Raw genomic sequence first — 17,079 nt, 5'->3', positions numbered from 1 at the left:
TCGATTCCAGGAAATTGGGAGGCAGAGGAGATAGTTAAATGTATAAATGAAAGTAGAAAAGTGTTGTTTGTGATCACTGAATGCTTTCTGGAGAGTGGTTGGGCCTCATACGCCGTCCAGATGGCGGTTACGCACGCTTTCCATAACCAGCGTCAGAGTTCCATTGTTGTCATCATCAAAGACGATATACCGTTAGAGAGACTCCCGAACGATATCAAAAATATATGGTGGTGCATTGAATATTTAAGGTGGTCCACAGTAGACGAAAATGATGATTCGATAATGGATAAGTTATCAAGTTTGCTAAAACCTGTTGCTGCATAAATACCAATAGGAGAAAATATGTATTTGTAGATCTATTAAATAAGAGATGTACATGCTATAGTATATAACATTTTTTGTTAAAATTTTATTTTTTGTAAGAGTTTGTAAACAAAATGAAATTGATAGACATGAATTGGGTCATACAAAATACATGATATGCATAAGTATATTTAAGATGTTCAAATGAGAGAAACATTGCTTTTTGTTAATTTTCTGTTAATTTTCTCCTATGACTTTGTATAAATATTGTACTCTTGACCTCCAGACAACAGATTCTGCGAATCCTGTAGATTTTTGTATATGTCCAAATCGTAAATGGCATGATGGCAGTAAATTTCGCATTTTAATGTCACTTCAAATCGTTTAAGTGTTTGAATCTGACTCTGACTTTAATTTAATTGCTAAAGTATTTTGCAAACATTTGCAAAAAACATAAAGTTTACATACACTTTAAATCTGATGTTTTCCATTTTAAATTTCAATTTTTCATCAGGGCTATCAATAATGATTAAAATGATTTACAGCATATATGTAAATAAGTTATGTTGCTAGTAAATAAAGAAGTTAATTGTACCTAGCTACGTGTTTGTAATTGGTCGTATTTTGTTCAAGTTTATACATTTGTATTTAGAAAAGAATAAAAAATACGTTCAATTATATTAGATCTAATGAACAAATAAGGCAATCAAATATTAAAAAAATCAGTTTACATTTATTAAAATTAAAATAAAGTTTAGGTTAAGGTTTTTATATCTGTCATACAAGTCATGTACCTTTAATTAAAATTAACTGTTGGAAACCATTGCGTGGAAATAAGCAAATCTTATGTTTTTTTATCATAAAAAAAGGATTGTAGCAATAAATGAAGAATTAATGAAGATTCTGAACTTTAAATTTATTTAAATCATTATTTTTAAATACAATATGAGTCAAAAAATCATTGTAACCATTTGAATTAAAAATTATTTTTGTACTACAAATCGTATGTTTGATTTTGCATAGTTTTATTAACTCGCGGCTTTATATGCTGTAGTAAAATGCCACGATTTATTTTCAAATGAACCAATGAAACAAGTTTTAAGGCAGCAGTAAAGTTATGGGGAAAGCATAACATCCGTCTAGATCCGAAAATAAATAATATGTAAATAATTGCCAAACACCATCGATACTAGGGATATGAGGGAGGGGGGCAGATATCAAGATTGAAAAATTAATCCTGCTTGCATTGTAGTATATATTACTTACTCTAAAGATCAAAGAGAACAATTATATGTCAATGATGGGTTTCAAACAACATAACAAAAATTATTTTAAAATACCCAAATCATTAAAATTTACATCTAAAAAAACTGAAAAACAGTCTGTATCAAATATGCATATACACATATAAATATCAGTCTGCTTGAGAAACATCACTCTGAAACCCAAGTAAATAATAAATAGATAAATTAATTATAAAAGCGGAAGAAAAATTCGAACAAGAATTCTTTTAGCTAACCCAATAAAAATCAATTGCATCAGGCTATACAGTCAATCGGTGTATTAAACAATAATGGCCACGTGATTGATTGATTGTATATTGTTTAACGTCCCTCTCGAGAATTTTTCACTCATAAGGAGACGTCACCGATGCCGGTGAAGGGCTTCAAATTTAGACCTATACTCGGCACTCAGGGCCATTGAGCAGTGAGGGTTCTTTATCGTGCCAACGCCTACCGTGACACGGGACCTACGTTTTTAAGGTCATATCCGAAAGACCCGTGACTTTCACTTCTAGTGCCGAGCGCTTGGCGAAGGAACAGTCGCTACCTATGTTTACGTCTTAGGTATGACGCGGCGCCGCGATCGAGAATCGAACCCGGGCCTCCCGATCACGAAGCGAACGCTCTACCACTAGGCTACCGTGACCGGTTGGCCACGTGATAATGTGGCAATCAGAATTTTTGTATAAAACTGCTGATTTTCGAGCAGTTTTTCTTAAGAAAAAAATAAGTGCAGACTTAAACAAACTTAAATTTTTACCAGATATGTATAAAGGCTATGGAGATAACGAACATCATTCAATCTCAAATTCCATAAAACAATATAAAATAGGAGCAGAGCAAACACGGACGTCCGAAACATCAGAGGTGGGATTAGGTGCCATGGAGGAGTTAGCATCCCCTGCTTACCGGTTACACCCGCCGTGTGCTTCTTGTTACGATCGGAAGATAATGTAAAAAAATCCGTTGTCGATTCAGTGTATAAATAATGGACTTACAATTAGAAAAACCTTCAAGAAAAAGCCAATTTTTGATCTTATGTCAGATGGAATGCAAAAATAGCTTTTCTGACATCATTTATAGCATGTGAGTGTATCTTAATGTACAAAATGTATCATATTTCATGTAAAAAAAATTTTCTACAAAATAAAAATCAATTATACATACAAGAATATCATTCTGAATAATGACTTTAGGGATGATAAAATATAATTTACTCGGCATATATAGTTCTTTGTAAAGATTGTACAAAATGCAATGGCAAAATGTGCCAGTTTGTGTACAGTATTAACACTTTTTGTCGTTCTTATTCCTTGTTGCATATACATGTATATGGCATTTAATTAAGTTTATAATAGCAGGTAATAATCAATAAGAAAGTAAAGCATTTAAAAGCCTTACAATTGACCCCCCTCCCCCAAAAAGAAATAAATACTAAGAAAATATTGCTTTCTTATACTATCCAATTTTTAATGAACCTATGAAACTATCTACGACACAATTTTTCCAAATGCACTTAATTTTGCCGATAAACAAAGCGGAAGATCATGTACATTTAAACAGAATAATGTTTACTCAGTCGAGTGTATCCAACACATTAGAAAGTTAAAAGTTTTTTTGACATCCGGATATTTGGGAAATTCCAAAAAGTAAATTCCACTTCAACCCCCTCCAGGCAAGGTACTGTAATATTTGGCTTAAATCAAAAAAATTAATTCTTTTACGAACTAAGAGCAGAAGTTTGGATAGCTTGTATATATTCCACAGCAACTTCACCAGGGCCTTCATGACCTGTATTTTAAGTTCACCTGTTAGCTTTTCTGTTCAAAATTTTTCCGTTGTCTGTCGTTGTCGTCGTCCTTGTTGTAAACTTTTCACATTTCATCTGCTTCTCAAGAACCACTTAACCAATTTCAACCAAACTTGCTACAAAGTATCCTTAGGTAAAGGGGATTTAATTTTAATCAAATGAAGGGCCACGACCTCTTCCAAGGGGAAATAAATTATGAATAAGTGAAAAATTAATTGCATTTAAAAAAAAATCTTCTTCTCAAAAACCACTAAGCCAGGAAAGATGAAACTCATGTGGAATCATCCTCAGGTAGTGTAGTGTAGTGTTCAAATCATGACCTCCGAGGCAAGGGTGGGGCCACAACGGCATTTTGCATAGGGATATTCTCTACATAGGATTCTTTTCAAGATCCATAGGGACAGGGAAGATGAAACTCATGTTGAATCATCCTCAGGTAGTGTACATTCAAGTTTGTTCAAATCATGACCCCTGGGGGTAGAGTGGGGCTGCAATAACCGATCAAAATTTTACATAGGAATATATAGGAAAATACTTATCAAATACTGCAAAGCCATGATTAGTGATATTTATATGGAAGCATCCTCAGGTAGAGTAGATTCTATTTTGTTCAAATCATAACCCCTGGGGATAGTGTTGGGTCACAATGGGGGATCCAAGTTTTACATTAAAATATATTTTTATGCATCTTTTTCTAATGAATAGCAAAGACATGATTAGTGATATTTATATGAAAGCATCCTCAGGTAGTGAAGAATTAAATTTATTCAAATAATAACCTCCAAGGGTGGGGAAGGGTTTTAATGGTGGATCAAAGTTTTACATAGGAATGTAAAGAGAAAAAAATCTCAATAACAGAAAAGCTATGCTAACTCATGTTGACATGAAAGCATCCTCATGTATTGAAGATTTAAATTTATTCAAATCATGCATACCCTTTGGGGTAGGGAGGGAAGCAATGGGGAGCCAAATTAAATTTTTACAAAGTAATATATGCAAAAAAATGTTTAAAAAATCTATAAAAATGTTTTTCTTAAGAACTTTCTCAAGAAGTTATATGTAGAATTGATATGGAGACATTCTCAAGTAGTATTAGAATTCAAACCCCCCTCCCCACCTCACCTCCTTGGTAAACTTTTCAATTCTAAAAAGGCTGTTGTAAGAACTCCTAGACTGCATCTGTTCATACATGGAATTATCTTACTCTCATACTAAATGCACAAACCAAACTTTGCGGGAATATGTGTAAAAATGATCGTATGTGGCTTCACCTTGTAAAACTTTTGTTAATGAAACAATCCCTTTGGATAAACCTGAAGTTAAAATTGCAATTAGAATTTTGTTTTCCGTTGTATTTTTTCAAGTTTTTGCTTAATGAAACGGAAATGGTCTGGTTATAATTCAAGGTACTACAAACACCCATGAAATTTCTTTGAATTTATTTCTTATAAAATACACCAGAAAAGGGAATAATGTCACTATATTATAAATAATTAAGGATCTTTGAAAGAAAAATTATAATCCTTGCAATGTTTCATTCATTTTTTTTTTAAATTAGAGAATCCTATATATTGGTTATTTAAGGCCCTATATTTGGATCATGTTAATGACAATGACATGCCATATAACCGTCTTTAATTAAATGAAATATAACTGCTGATCCATTTATAGTAAAAAAAACATGATTACTGGACATATTTATGAGAAGTCTCAATACGTTCTGTAAAATAAAGGTCACGGTCATTTTTGGAGTTAAAAGTAAAATACAATGACGTCATCTGATTTTTAAATTAAATAATTGACATTAGATGTATTTTCAGATGCTGAAGTGTCAAAAATGTTTGGTTAAATTTTCTTCACTTCGACATATTTTAATTTGGGTTCTATTTTCACTATTCTGTTAATTTTTTGTAAAAACTGAGTTCTTGATTTTCTCTTTAGAGGTCGAAAATAGCATATTTACTTACGAATTTTTAATTTCTGTTCTATTAAAAATGTAAGCATGTCTATTGTATACTACCTTAAATTTATTTATCTAAACACAGGAAAAACTAGAGGCATTGTGAGCAATGAGCTCACTAAATGAAACCCCCGCCTCCCATATCATTGCAAAGTACATGTTTTGCTGTGGTCGGAAAACCCAAAATATGTGTAGGATCAAAATGTGGAGTAGGAGGTGCACAATGGCAATATGTGATAAAGATTATGTGAAAGTTTCATCAAATTTCTTTTAGTGGTATAAGAGGATTTGCGGATAGATAACATACAGACAGACGGACGGACAGAGAGACGGACGGACATACCCATAACGATATATCTTCCCGCTTTTCAAGCGGGGATATAAAAATATGTTCTCGATTGTCTGGTTTTCCCTTTCATAACAAACACAAAAGAAGTTAAACGTTCCTTTTTTAAATCAAAATCCTTCTTCGGACGGAAAGGTTTACAACATAACTTTTATTTTAAACTCATTTTAATTTTAAAGTAATTCAGGAAACTATTTAGTCAACAGTCAAGAGATCAGCGCGTGTAATACCAAATTAATTGAGCATAACCGTAAATACAAAGAGGAAGTACATATTTAGATACTACTGGCTTTTTATAAGCTGTTGACTTGCAATGAAAGGTACGGAGATAATAAACTGTATTCAAGATCAAAAATCCATAAAACAATACAAAATTGGAGCAGAGCAAATATGGATCTCCAAAACATCAGAGGTGGGATTATGTGCCATGGAGGAGTGAGCACTCCCTGCAGACTACTCACACCCGCCGTGTGCTTCTTGTCATGATCAGGAAATAGCGGAAAAATCCGTCGTCAATGCAGTGAATAAATAATGGACTAACAATTGGTATGAAAAACGTCAGTCGCAGTTCTTTAATGACCACAATATGCTTTGAAATGGGTGTTTTTAAAACAGCTGATGATGGAACGTCTTCTATTTCTTTTTGTAATCTTGCAAAGAAAAAAAAATGATATTTTACACACATATTTTATTTTTATTCGTGTTACAAGGACAAATAGGCGCTATTTGGACATTGTTATAGAAATGCACCATAACGTAATTTTTTTTTGCAATAGCAAACACAGATGCACAAAAAACGTTTTAATTATAAAATTAAAAAAATATATCTAAATAAATAATATAACTTTGAAATGTTTTTTAAAACAGCTGATAATGGAACGTCTTCTATTTCTTAGTTCTCAGAGAGTTTTGTGATATTAAAACGTTTTAAAACCACAGTGTGGTGACCGACCGAACAGACCCTAACACCAGAGCAAACCTGAAGTTGACACGTGATTCCCTGGTTCGCTCGGGGTCAACAGTAAAATTTTGACCGTGATACACGTGCGCTCCAGGTATATATTAAAATATACCTAACCCGGCGTTCGCTTTCTGGGATCACTTTACGCACTGATGCGTGAAGCGGACCCCGCTTTAATCTCGCCGCCAGTAAGCCCCGCCCCTGTATATTCTTTACCAAAAAATGCTGTCACATTTTCTCATGTTTTTCAATGCTGTTTAATTTTAATTTAAAGCAATATATGTATTGAAAGTACAATCTGTGGGCTTTCTCTCAGTCTTAATGTTTTCAAAATATATATTTATAACAGTAAATCACACTGTTTTGTTTTAAAAATTTTCTCCATTTCCAAGTCATGTGACATCATGGACTGTCTAAGTTGAGGGAACATTTCAGAACACGATATTTATCTTTTTTTTGACATAGAAAATGATATTGATCATAAGAATTTTTTTTAGCGAACACAGATGCACAAAAACGTTTTTATTATAAAATTATAAAAATAACTAACTGAAAAATAACGTTATGTTTCTGCGTACTACGTCATTAGAGAGTATTGATTCTTTTCAATAGGATCACGCATATATATATATATATATATATATATATATATATATATATATATATATATATATATATATATATATATATATATATATATAATATATATATATATATATATATATATATATATATATATATATATATATATATATATATATATATATATATATATATATATATATATTTTGAACCAGCTTTAATTTCTATATATATAACTGATAAAAGAATCACATTTAAAAACATCTTTTTCTTTAAAATGAATGTAACATTTATTTTTATCCAGGTAATATGAATCTTATTCACCTGGGCTGAAAGAATCATGAAAGATACAGGACTAAGAATGTTATATTTTCTTAATTGTGAGTATGTTCAATTGCAAAAAAAGATTTAAAGTAAATATGGCTTTTTCGCATGTTGAAATTTTGCGAAAATGGGATAGATTAGTACAGTTTTTATTTGCGTAAGTTATTTTTTTACGATTGAAGATTCTTTTGCTTAAAATGGTATTGTCACATTATAGCTGACATTACTTCTACGTGTTTTATATTATGCGAATTAAAAATGGTCGCAAAATTGCAAAAAAAAAGATCACCGTGAAAAAAACCCGGATATACGGTATTTCAATGAGATATGTTAAGTTAGCTACTAGTAACTGGCTGCTAGTAGCTGTCTACGACAAGTGGGTAAAGTTGGCTACTAGTAGCTGTCTACGACAAATAAGTAAAGTTGGCTACTAGTAAATGACTTGAACCTTCTAGTACCTTTTGTGTTAAAATAATGCAAACTTGGGATACAAATGTTGATATTCTTCTGATCGATCCACTGATATTAGTGATAAAAACATTTTCTTAGCTTTTCCACATGATCTGGCACTGAGGTTACCAAGATATCTTTAGTAATAAACTCAGGCTCTGGTAAAACTTTTGTGTAAAATTATGAAATTTTTTGGATGCAAATCTTGATATTCTTGAAGTAGCGGGAATTTTACTTCCATGATATCCACTGGTATTGCTGATAAAAACAATCTCTTAGCTTTCCACATGGTCTGGCACTAAAGTTACCAAGATATCTTTAGTAAAAAACTCAGCTACTGGTACCTTTTGTGTAATATTGTGCGATTTTGGTATGCAAATGTTGATATATTTGAGAAGCTGGATGATCTGGCGCTGGTGTCACCAAGATAACGTTAGTAATAAACTCAGCTACTGGTACCTTTGGTGTAAAATTGTGCGATTTTGGGATGCAAATGTTGATATTATTGAAGTAGCTGGATTTTTACATCTCTGATATCCACTGATATTGCTGATAAAAACGAGCATTATGCTTTTCTTCATGATCTGGCACTGAAGTTACAAAGATATCTGTAGTAATGAACTCAGCTTCTAGTACTTTTTGTGTAAAATTGTGCGAATTGGGGATACAAATGTTGATATTATTGATGAAGCTGGAATTTTACATTGCTGATAAAAACAATCTCCAAGCTTTTGCATCTGATCAGGCACTGAAGTTACCAAGATATTGTTCGTAGTAAAATCAACTACTAGTACCTTTTGTGTAAAATTATGCTATTTTAGGAGACAAATGTTGATATTCTTGAAGAAGGTGGATTTTTACATTGCTGATATCCACTGATATTGCTGATTATAACAATCTTTAAGATTTCTCACATGATCTTGCACTAAAGTTACCACAAAAAAATTAGGAAAATCGAGAGGACTTGTAAACTTAAAAGAAAAGTAAAAAATAAATATACTGATTGAATGTTGAACAAAAAGATTTTAAGTTTCAAACTTGTTTTGTCTATACTAGCTGTAGGTTTTTTAACTGTCCAGTCAAAATTCTTAACAAATCACACCTAAAATTTTCTTTATAACAGAAATTTGATATAACGAATTTACGGATATAGCGAATTCATTTTGATTTCAGCGATGTAAAAATCCACTACTTTAATAATATGAAAGTTTGAAATTTACACCTTTTATAACAAAAAGTTCTAAAGATTTAAAATTTGCTAAATTGAACTAACTTTATTTTCTTGCAGCATTTGTATATAAAATTCAATTCATAATAAAACCTTAGTTATCGACGGTATGTTTTGTAATATTTGCTTCCCTGGCATATTTGGTTGCAATACTTGAAGGAAAACATTCATATTGCGAACTCGCTATAAATGTTTATACGAATTCGTTATACGGATATAACGAATTACGGATATCGCAAATTAAATTCACAGGTCCCCAGGACTTCGCTATAACCGAGTTTTACGGTAGTATTATTTCTTTAAACTTGCGCTATTTCGGGATACAAATAATGATATAATTGAAGTAGCTGGATTTTAACATCGCTGATATCCACTGATATTGCCTATAAAAACAATCTCTTGGCCATTCCAAATGATTTGGCACTGACGTTTCCAATATATCTTTGGTAATAAACTCAGCTACTTGTAGATTTTGCGTAAAATTGTGCAATTTTTGGATACAATTGTTGATATTATTGAAGTAACTGGATTTTAACATCGCTTATATCCACTGATATTGCTTACAAAAACAATCTCTTAGCTTTTGCATATGATCAGGCGCTGAAGTTATCAAGATATCTATAGTATTGTAATCAGCAATTTAATCGATACCTTTTGTGTAAAATTATTTTTCAATTTCAATTACTACCAACATCTACTTTATATATGAATGTTATTTTGCAGAATCATTTACAGTCATTCTAACATAAATATTATATACAAACCACTCAGTGATATGTGTTGATTTCCTTACTTTTATAATCATAACTTGAAAAATAAAATTTGCTTTATAGACATACTGGTCTTAATTTTTCATATTTTAGATGTTGATAAACTTTATCTTATAAAAGAAAAATAATATATAGCAAAAATAGATTTCGGTGCTTTTATATAAGGACAAACTATCTGAAATATAACCTATATTGTACTAGCTAGGAACTTACAGAAAAATGAGAGGAAAATATTAATCATAACTGCTTGTGTTTGCAATATCATTTGCATGTTTAAATTCAAAATTTACTTGTTTTTTCAATGAGTGTCTGTATTTTAAAAGAGAGGCATTAAGCATGTGTTTATCATGGTTAATTGCTGATTATGAAGATAATGAGGTGTGAACTGTGAACTTCATAGTATTTTATAATTAATAACTCCACAGTAGACAAACAATCTTTTAAACAATTATTTCAACACAAGAGCCTGTTGTTTGTTTATTTATTCCTTAAGTCATATGACTTATCAGATAACATAATTACAAAATACTGGATGTAAAGCACAGAATGAATATACATAAATGAAATATTTACATTTACACATGGAATTGTCCTATTAGTTATACTTAAAGGTACATTGAGTTTACATGTTCATTGCTAAGAGCTCTAATTTATTATTTTTTTTTTCGAAATAATGTTCAAATACTTGTCTTTTACAGTACAATATTAACTAATTTCTATAACAATTAAAATTTATTAAATATGGAGGTTCAAATCCAAACTGTGTAAATACATTCAACTTCAGAGGATATCATCATTTCTACATAATATTTAAATATTTTTTTTATATATTTGAGGGTAGGCAGTAAAAGTAAAGTTGTGTATTAGGTTTAAAATCAGTAATCGATTACAGTAAAAACTTACTGTAATCGATTATTAGTCAATTACACAAAATTCTTCTAAGTAATCGATTATTTATCGACTACATTTTTCAGTAATCGTGCCCATGCCTGGTAGCCAGCTACTAATAGCCAACATTACCCATTTGAAGTAGCCAGCTACTTGTAGCCAGTTACTAGTAGCTAACTTTACATATCTATTTCAATGAACTTTATGAAGAAGGTAAAGATGGCGAAAAGCGACTGATCTAAACAAAATCTAAAGACAACGCAAGGGTGATAAGGAAGCATACAAAATATTCTACCTTGACTAAATCAGTTCTACATTATGACGTCATAGTAGGCAAGAACACAAGGTTTCGTTATATTAGTATTTAGAGATGTCATTTAACTCTAGAAAATAAATAAAAACGATTAAACATTAAAAAAATAAACTGCATTCATTTTGATGTACTGTTATCTGTCATTTTGATTAAAATCAACCACCGATGACGTCATATGTGTACTTCAAGTAACTTGGGAATTGATCCTGTCGTGTAAAGAGAATTTGGCTAAGACGGCTTGTACAGAGATACATAAAATGGAGTTTCAAAGGAAATAATGAGAATATTTTGTGAATTTTATATGGAGTTTAATTAATTAAAAAGGTATGCTAACTTCTTTTCATCGATTATATTCTTTTTGAGACAGTCATTTTTTCCCGGTCGCTTTACTCGTCATTCCTGACAAAAATTGTATTACAGAACAGCACTAAGCAGGATATTTCAAAACATAAGCTTTGTATAGTTGGAAAGTTTGCCTTCTGTCAAACTTGGAAAGTGTGAGAATGAGTTTAAATATTTATAATAAAAATCTCTTTTCATATGTGTAAAATTCTCTCTCTTTCGTCTGTGTAGAATAATTTTTTACTGACAGGACAGTTGGATTCTAGCAGCACTTTTAAGGCAAAATAGATGTTTTTCAACTATAATTTGTAAAAATTTATTAAATGTGTTGTTCTGATAGCTTTTTTTTCTTAAGGAAAATTTTGCTATTAATAAAAATTAGGAAAATCGTGGCGGTATTTCACGTCTTTGCGTTAGACACTCTTTTATCTGTATGCAACAGTTTTAAAATAACAGTTTACGTTTATAAGCGGTTTTGATAATTTGTCAAACTTAATTTTCTTTAAAAAGTCTAAATTCCCTAGAAATGACTTTTATGCTTCCTTAACATACCCGCGAATACAAATCAGTGAAATAGACATTTAGTTTTAATTTGTCCTTATCGTCTTGTCATCCAAAATATCATGTATTTGTGTAATGAAATATACAAATAATTATTATTTATCAATTTTCCTTTCAAATAACAAATAAAAGAAACTCGGAAACCAAAATAATTTTGCAGAAAAGGATAATTACTAGTTTATCAAATAAAATATTTCACCTTCAACCATAGTTTGCGAACACGGAGATTCATGTGTTTATATAATTTCAGCAAAATCATGAAATACCCAAAATGTTCAGACAATTCAAGAGAAGATTATAACCCTCATACCATATGTTTTCTGACACCTACCTGTAGTTTGTACCAGCTGAAATTCCAGTATAAAACATGTAAATACCCAACCTATCTATTTAATATATAGATATTATCCCGGTCTCAAATTTAAAATGCCATCTACCTGTCATTTGTACCATCTTAAATCTGGCTACTTCAATACTACTCCTCATTACCTGTATCCCAAAATGATGTGTCAGGTAATTTTACTTTGCTCCTAATTTGTATTGTTTTATGGACTTTGAGATTGAATACTGTTAGTTATCTCCATAACCTTTTTACATAGCCGTCATTATTCATGGCAAAAATTTCAACTGTCGTACAAAGTGTATCCATGACTAATGTCTACTACGCTATAGTGGGCAGGTACAAACTACACGTAAGTTGGATAACATATCGGTATTTGAAATTTAGTTTATGTTTCCATGCTTTATACAAAGAGTTTTGCACAATGCTTGTTGATAAATAATAGGGCGAGTTGTCCGGCATTCTATCCTGGAGGTTAAGTTAAATTGGTACAAACTACAGGATAGATAGCTCAAAACACCTGTTTTGAGGGTTAAAACCTTCCGTTGAATTGCTCTTCCAACAGTTGTTCAACGAAACACTTTAAAAAGAATTATAATTTCATAATCACTAAATTGCTAAAATGACACTGCATCTTATCGGTTGCCTTTAATCTTATTTTTTATTTGTAAGTGCATAAAATGTAAATATATGTGCTTTTTTTTTATTTTAGGGTCTTTGGAGGGCATCATATCAGTAAAAACTGAAGAATATTTGTTGTGTATTTTTTCTTCTGAATCTCATATAATCATTTTTGGATTCTATAGTCTATAGGTGGTGCAAGTGATTACTCTTAAAGCTAATCTTTACGAGACATTCTTGATAAAAATTACGATAAACACCAGTTCGATGATGAATGATTTTCCCTCTTATTACCCTGTCTGACTGTACACCAGTTGGTAACTAGATAGATAGATAGATAGATAATTAGATAGATTATTTCTAGATAGATAGCAAGCATGGGGTAATCGTAATCGAATAATCGTATCGATTGTAATGATTACTTTTTTATGTAAACAAACAATCACAAAGATTTTTCAAATAATCAATTGCCTTAATAACCATCGTAGTATTTTTAGTAGAATTTTAAAGAAACATATGTGGTTATATCTTCTGACAATCTCTTCTAATTTCAAATGATTTGATCATTTAACCAGCCTAGTCCAGTTCCCAGAATTTTTTAATCTTCTTATTTATTTACCACATAAAACCTTTCTTCAAGTCATATCCGCCGTTGCGTGTAATCAAGTAATTGGGTATGCTGAATTGCTTTTTAACTTTTAAAATACATATACTACATGTACAAGCATGAACACAATATTGTTTTTTTTTCTTTTTTTAAATTAAAAATACATAGATTAAAAAGTGATGAAGAAATTTTTTGTATTCTTTATATTTATTGCACATTTACACCATCTACCTAAGAGTAAGAAAGAGAACGCTTTATGATAGTATGAACTTCTTTTGCAGTTTGCAGTATGGTTGTTATTTCATACCTCTGTCCAACAGAGCCTTACACAGACGAATGTGGAAACTTTGGAATTCTATGGAACTGTAGTGGACTTAATACAGACAGACTCCCCGAAAAAATACCACAAAAGTTACGAAACCGCTATGTGACTTTGGATTTGTCATTTAATAGATTTTCTACTTTAACAGAAAAGACGTTTGAAAATCTCATTCGGTTTTCAGTTGTGTCATCCATAATCATTAATCATAACAAAATTACAAACATCGAAAATAAGACCTTCCATAGACTTTCTGGTTTATGCAGTCTAGATCTTTCTAGTTGTGAGCTTGATAAAAAGGGAATAGAAGTTGAAGCTTTCTCCTGTATACACAACCTGAAGTACCTTCGAATTGATCAGAATAATTTCCAGTCAGATGGTTACCCGGATGTTGCCCTTTCTGCATTTCAGTCTCTGTCGAGTCTTTATATCGACATTTTCAACGGATTTTCATTTACAGCACCATTTGAAAACTTAGCAAACTTATCTGAATTAAAGTTTCATATTGTAAATGACTTTAGTTTAACAAATACTTCCTTTTTAGGACTACGGCGCTCCAAAATTCATGTCCTTGATTTGTTGTTTAAAAAACACGTATTTTGTGATGTCACTGAAGATCTGTTTTGTTCCTTTCCATATCTAACAGAAGAGGTTACGATTAACTTTGGTGGGAAATGTGACATTACTCCGGCCTTGCGCTCTCTAAAATGTTTCCAGCATCGCAATATTGGTAAAATTTTTATGGATGACAACACTAAAGATGTTGAAACCGGTATCATAGTTTTAGATGATTGGTTGTCAGAATATCTTATCAATGTCTGTGCCAGGACTTAATCTTTGGTAGGCAATGGCATTAACTATATCAATTTTCATATTGACAATACAACTTTATTGAATTGCCTACAGTATATAGATTTAAGCAATAATAATTTACATAAGGTGGATATGTCATACTTCTTTACTGTGTTATCAGCGCCAAACATTAAGAATATAAATGTGTGTTGCAATAATCCACAAATCATGGAAAACCAGTTGAGTATCTATCAAATAAATAGATCAATGGTCTATATAAATATAACACTGTCGAAAAATCTGGAACTTCTTGACATTTCGAAAAATTATATACATAACGTAAAAAGATGGACATCTAGTTTCAAACTTATCGGTGAAAGATTACAAGAATTGTTCATTCAAGAAACAATTTTCTTCCTGGCATACATCGACCAATTTATTTTGCCATCATTAAAAACTCTTGATATATCGGGTAATAAGTTTGAAAAAGTACACTCAGATTTATTTCAGCATTCTCGAGGAATTCAGAACTTATATGCAATTGGAACGAATCTAGATTTCACAGAAAAATCAAATTTGAAAAATATATTTAGAAATCTAAAAAGTCTATCTACAATCGATTTTTCAAGAAACAAATTAGATTATTTTCCTCTCTCTCTTTTGAAAGACCAGCATCATTCTTTAATAAGAATAAACCTAGACAATAACAAATTTTCTAACATTCCTGACACCTTCAAATATATATAGAATTTGAAATATCTGTTTTTGCGATACAATTTGATATCTAGGTTCTCAAATAATGATCAAAATATCATTGAAACATTTAGTTCAATATCAATTTACATAGAAGGAAATCCAATCTCTTGTACCTGTTTAGCTATTCAGTCTTTGCGATGGATGAGAAGTCACAAACATGTTTTTTCTGATATTAATAAAACGTTCTGCGCAGGGGATCGAGTGCCTATCAACCACTTATTTTATAATGAACAAATCTGGAGAAAATTTGATAAAGAATGCCAAACTAGACAATGGCTTATTTTCTCTGTGGTGTTGATTTTGATTACTTTGTGTGTTCTTCTGATAGTAGCCGCTTTACGAAGATACCGTATACATGTAGAATATGTTATACTGCGACTTAAAAACAGGTGGAAAGGTGGAAGACAACTACATTTATGATGTATTTGTGTCTTATTCAGAAGAAGACGCCCTGTGGGTTTTTTATAATTTGCACCAAAAATTAAAAAGTTTGGGCATGAAGGTGTGGCTCAAGGATAAAGATTCAACTCCAGGAAAATGGGAGGCAGAAGAAATAGTGAAATGTATCAATGAAAGTAGAAAAGTATTTTTCGTGATCACTGAATATTTTCTGGAGAGTGGTTGGGCCTCATACGCCGTCCAGATGGCGGTTACTCACGCCTTCCATAACCAGCGTCAGAGTTCCATTGTTGTCATCATCAAAGACGATATACCGTTAGAGAGACTCCCGAACGCTATCAAAAACATATGGTGGTGTATCGAATATTTAAGGTGGTCAACAGAAGATGAAAATGATGAACTAATTTTAATCCATGAACATATTGTCAGAAAGTTTGTTCTGAAACTGAAATTTCTCTACATGTACGATACTATTAAAAATATATGTTCTTTGTATGTATTTAAGAAGTTCGAATTTCAAGTGTCTGTATTATGTACTTTTATTCATTTCTCTTTTTGTGTATTTATTTTGAATTTCTTACTTAAAGAAAACCTTTTTTTTTCTTTTTTAATTTTTGTTTATGATAAATCAGTGCATGTAATGGTATAATGTCGACAGTTGTAGCTTTCCTTTTTGAATCTCCCAACAAAATGAAATACTGTAAATTGGCAAATATTCACGATGGTTTTAATTTCGCTATGTGCGCGATTTATTAATTTTCCGCGAAATTAAACCCATCGTAAAATTTATTATTAGTTTTTAAAATGTTTAAATGCTTATGAGAATTTTGAATTAATTTCTTGAAGCGTGAAATTAAAACCATCGCAATTGGTACTTTTTGAGATATCGTGAAATTTTAACATGGTGGAATTAAAACGACTTACAGTATTCAAGCATGTATAAAACATATGGAGATAACAAAGAGTATTCAAGATCAAAAGTATATAAAACAATACAAAATAGGAGAAAATGGAGATAACGAACAGTATTCAATATCAAAGTCCATAAATCCTAAGATATTTGTGTATTTTTGTATATAATATGTAGAGAAAACGGACTTTGAAAATACTTATTGTTTATGTTA

The 17,079-nt window shown here is 31.1% G+C and overlaps 1 protein-coding gene across 1 annotated transcript; it reads left to right on the top strand.

Moving 5' to 3' along the window:
• The first annotated feature begins 3,155 nt into the window (after nt 1-3,155).
• LOC134252828 (uncharacterized) lies at nt 3,156-16,346 on the top strand. The gene is made up of 3 exons (XM_062735373.1): nt 3,156-3,266; nt 7,550-7,625; nt 13,971-16,346. The coding sequence occupies exons 2-3, from the start codon at nt 7,586-7,588 to the stop codon at nt 14,840-14,842; spliced, it is 912 nt and encodes a 303-aa protein (XP_062591357.1). The 5' UTR covers nt 3,156-3,266; nt 7,550-7,585; the 3' UTR covers nt 14,843-16,346.
• The last annotated feature ends 733 nt before the right edge of the window (nt 16,347-17,079 follow it).

Source organism: Saccostrea cucullata, unplaced genomic scaffold, assembly GCF_032062105.1.
Source record: "Saccostrea cucullata isolate Sc308-1 unplaced genomic scaffold, CSIRO_AGI_Scuc_v1 ctg6011, whole genome shotgun sequence".
Classification (NCBI taxonomy): Eukaryota; Metazoa; Mollusca; class Bivalvia; order Ostreida; family Ostreidae; genus Saccostrea; species Saccostrea cuccullata.
The sequence above is the reverse complement of the archived record's forward strand: the minus strand, read 5'-3'. Positions and strand labels throughout refer to the sequence as shown.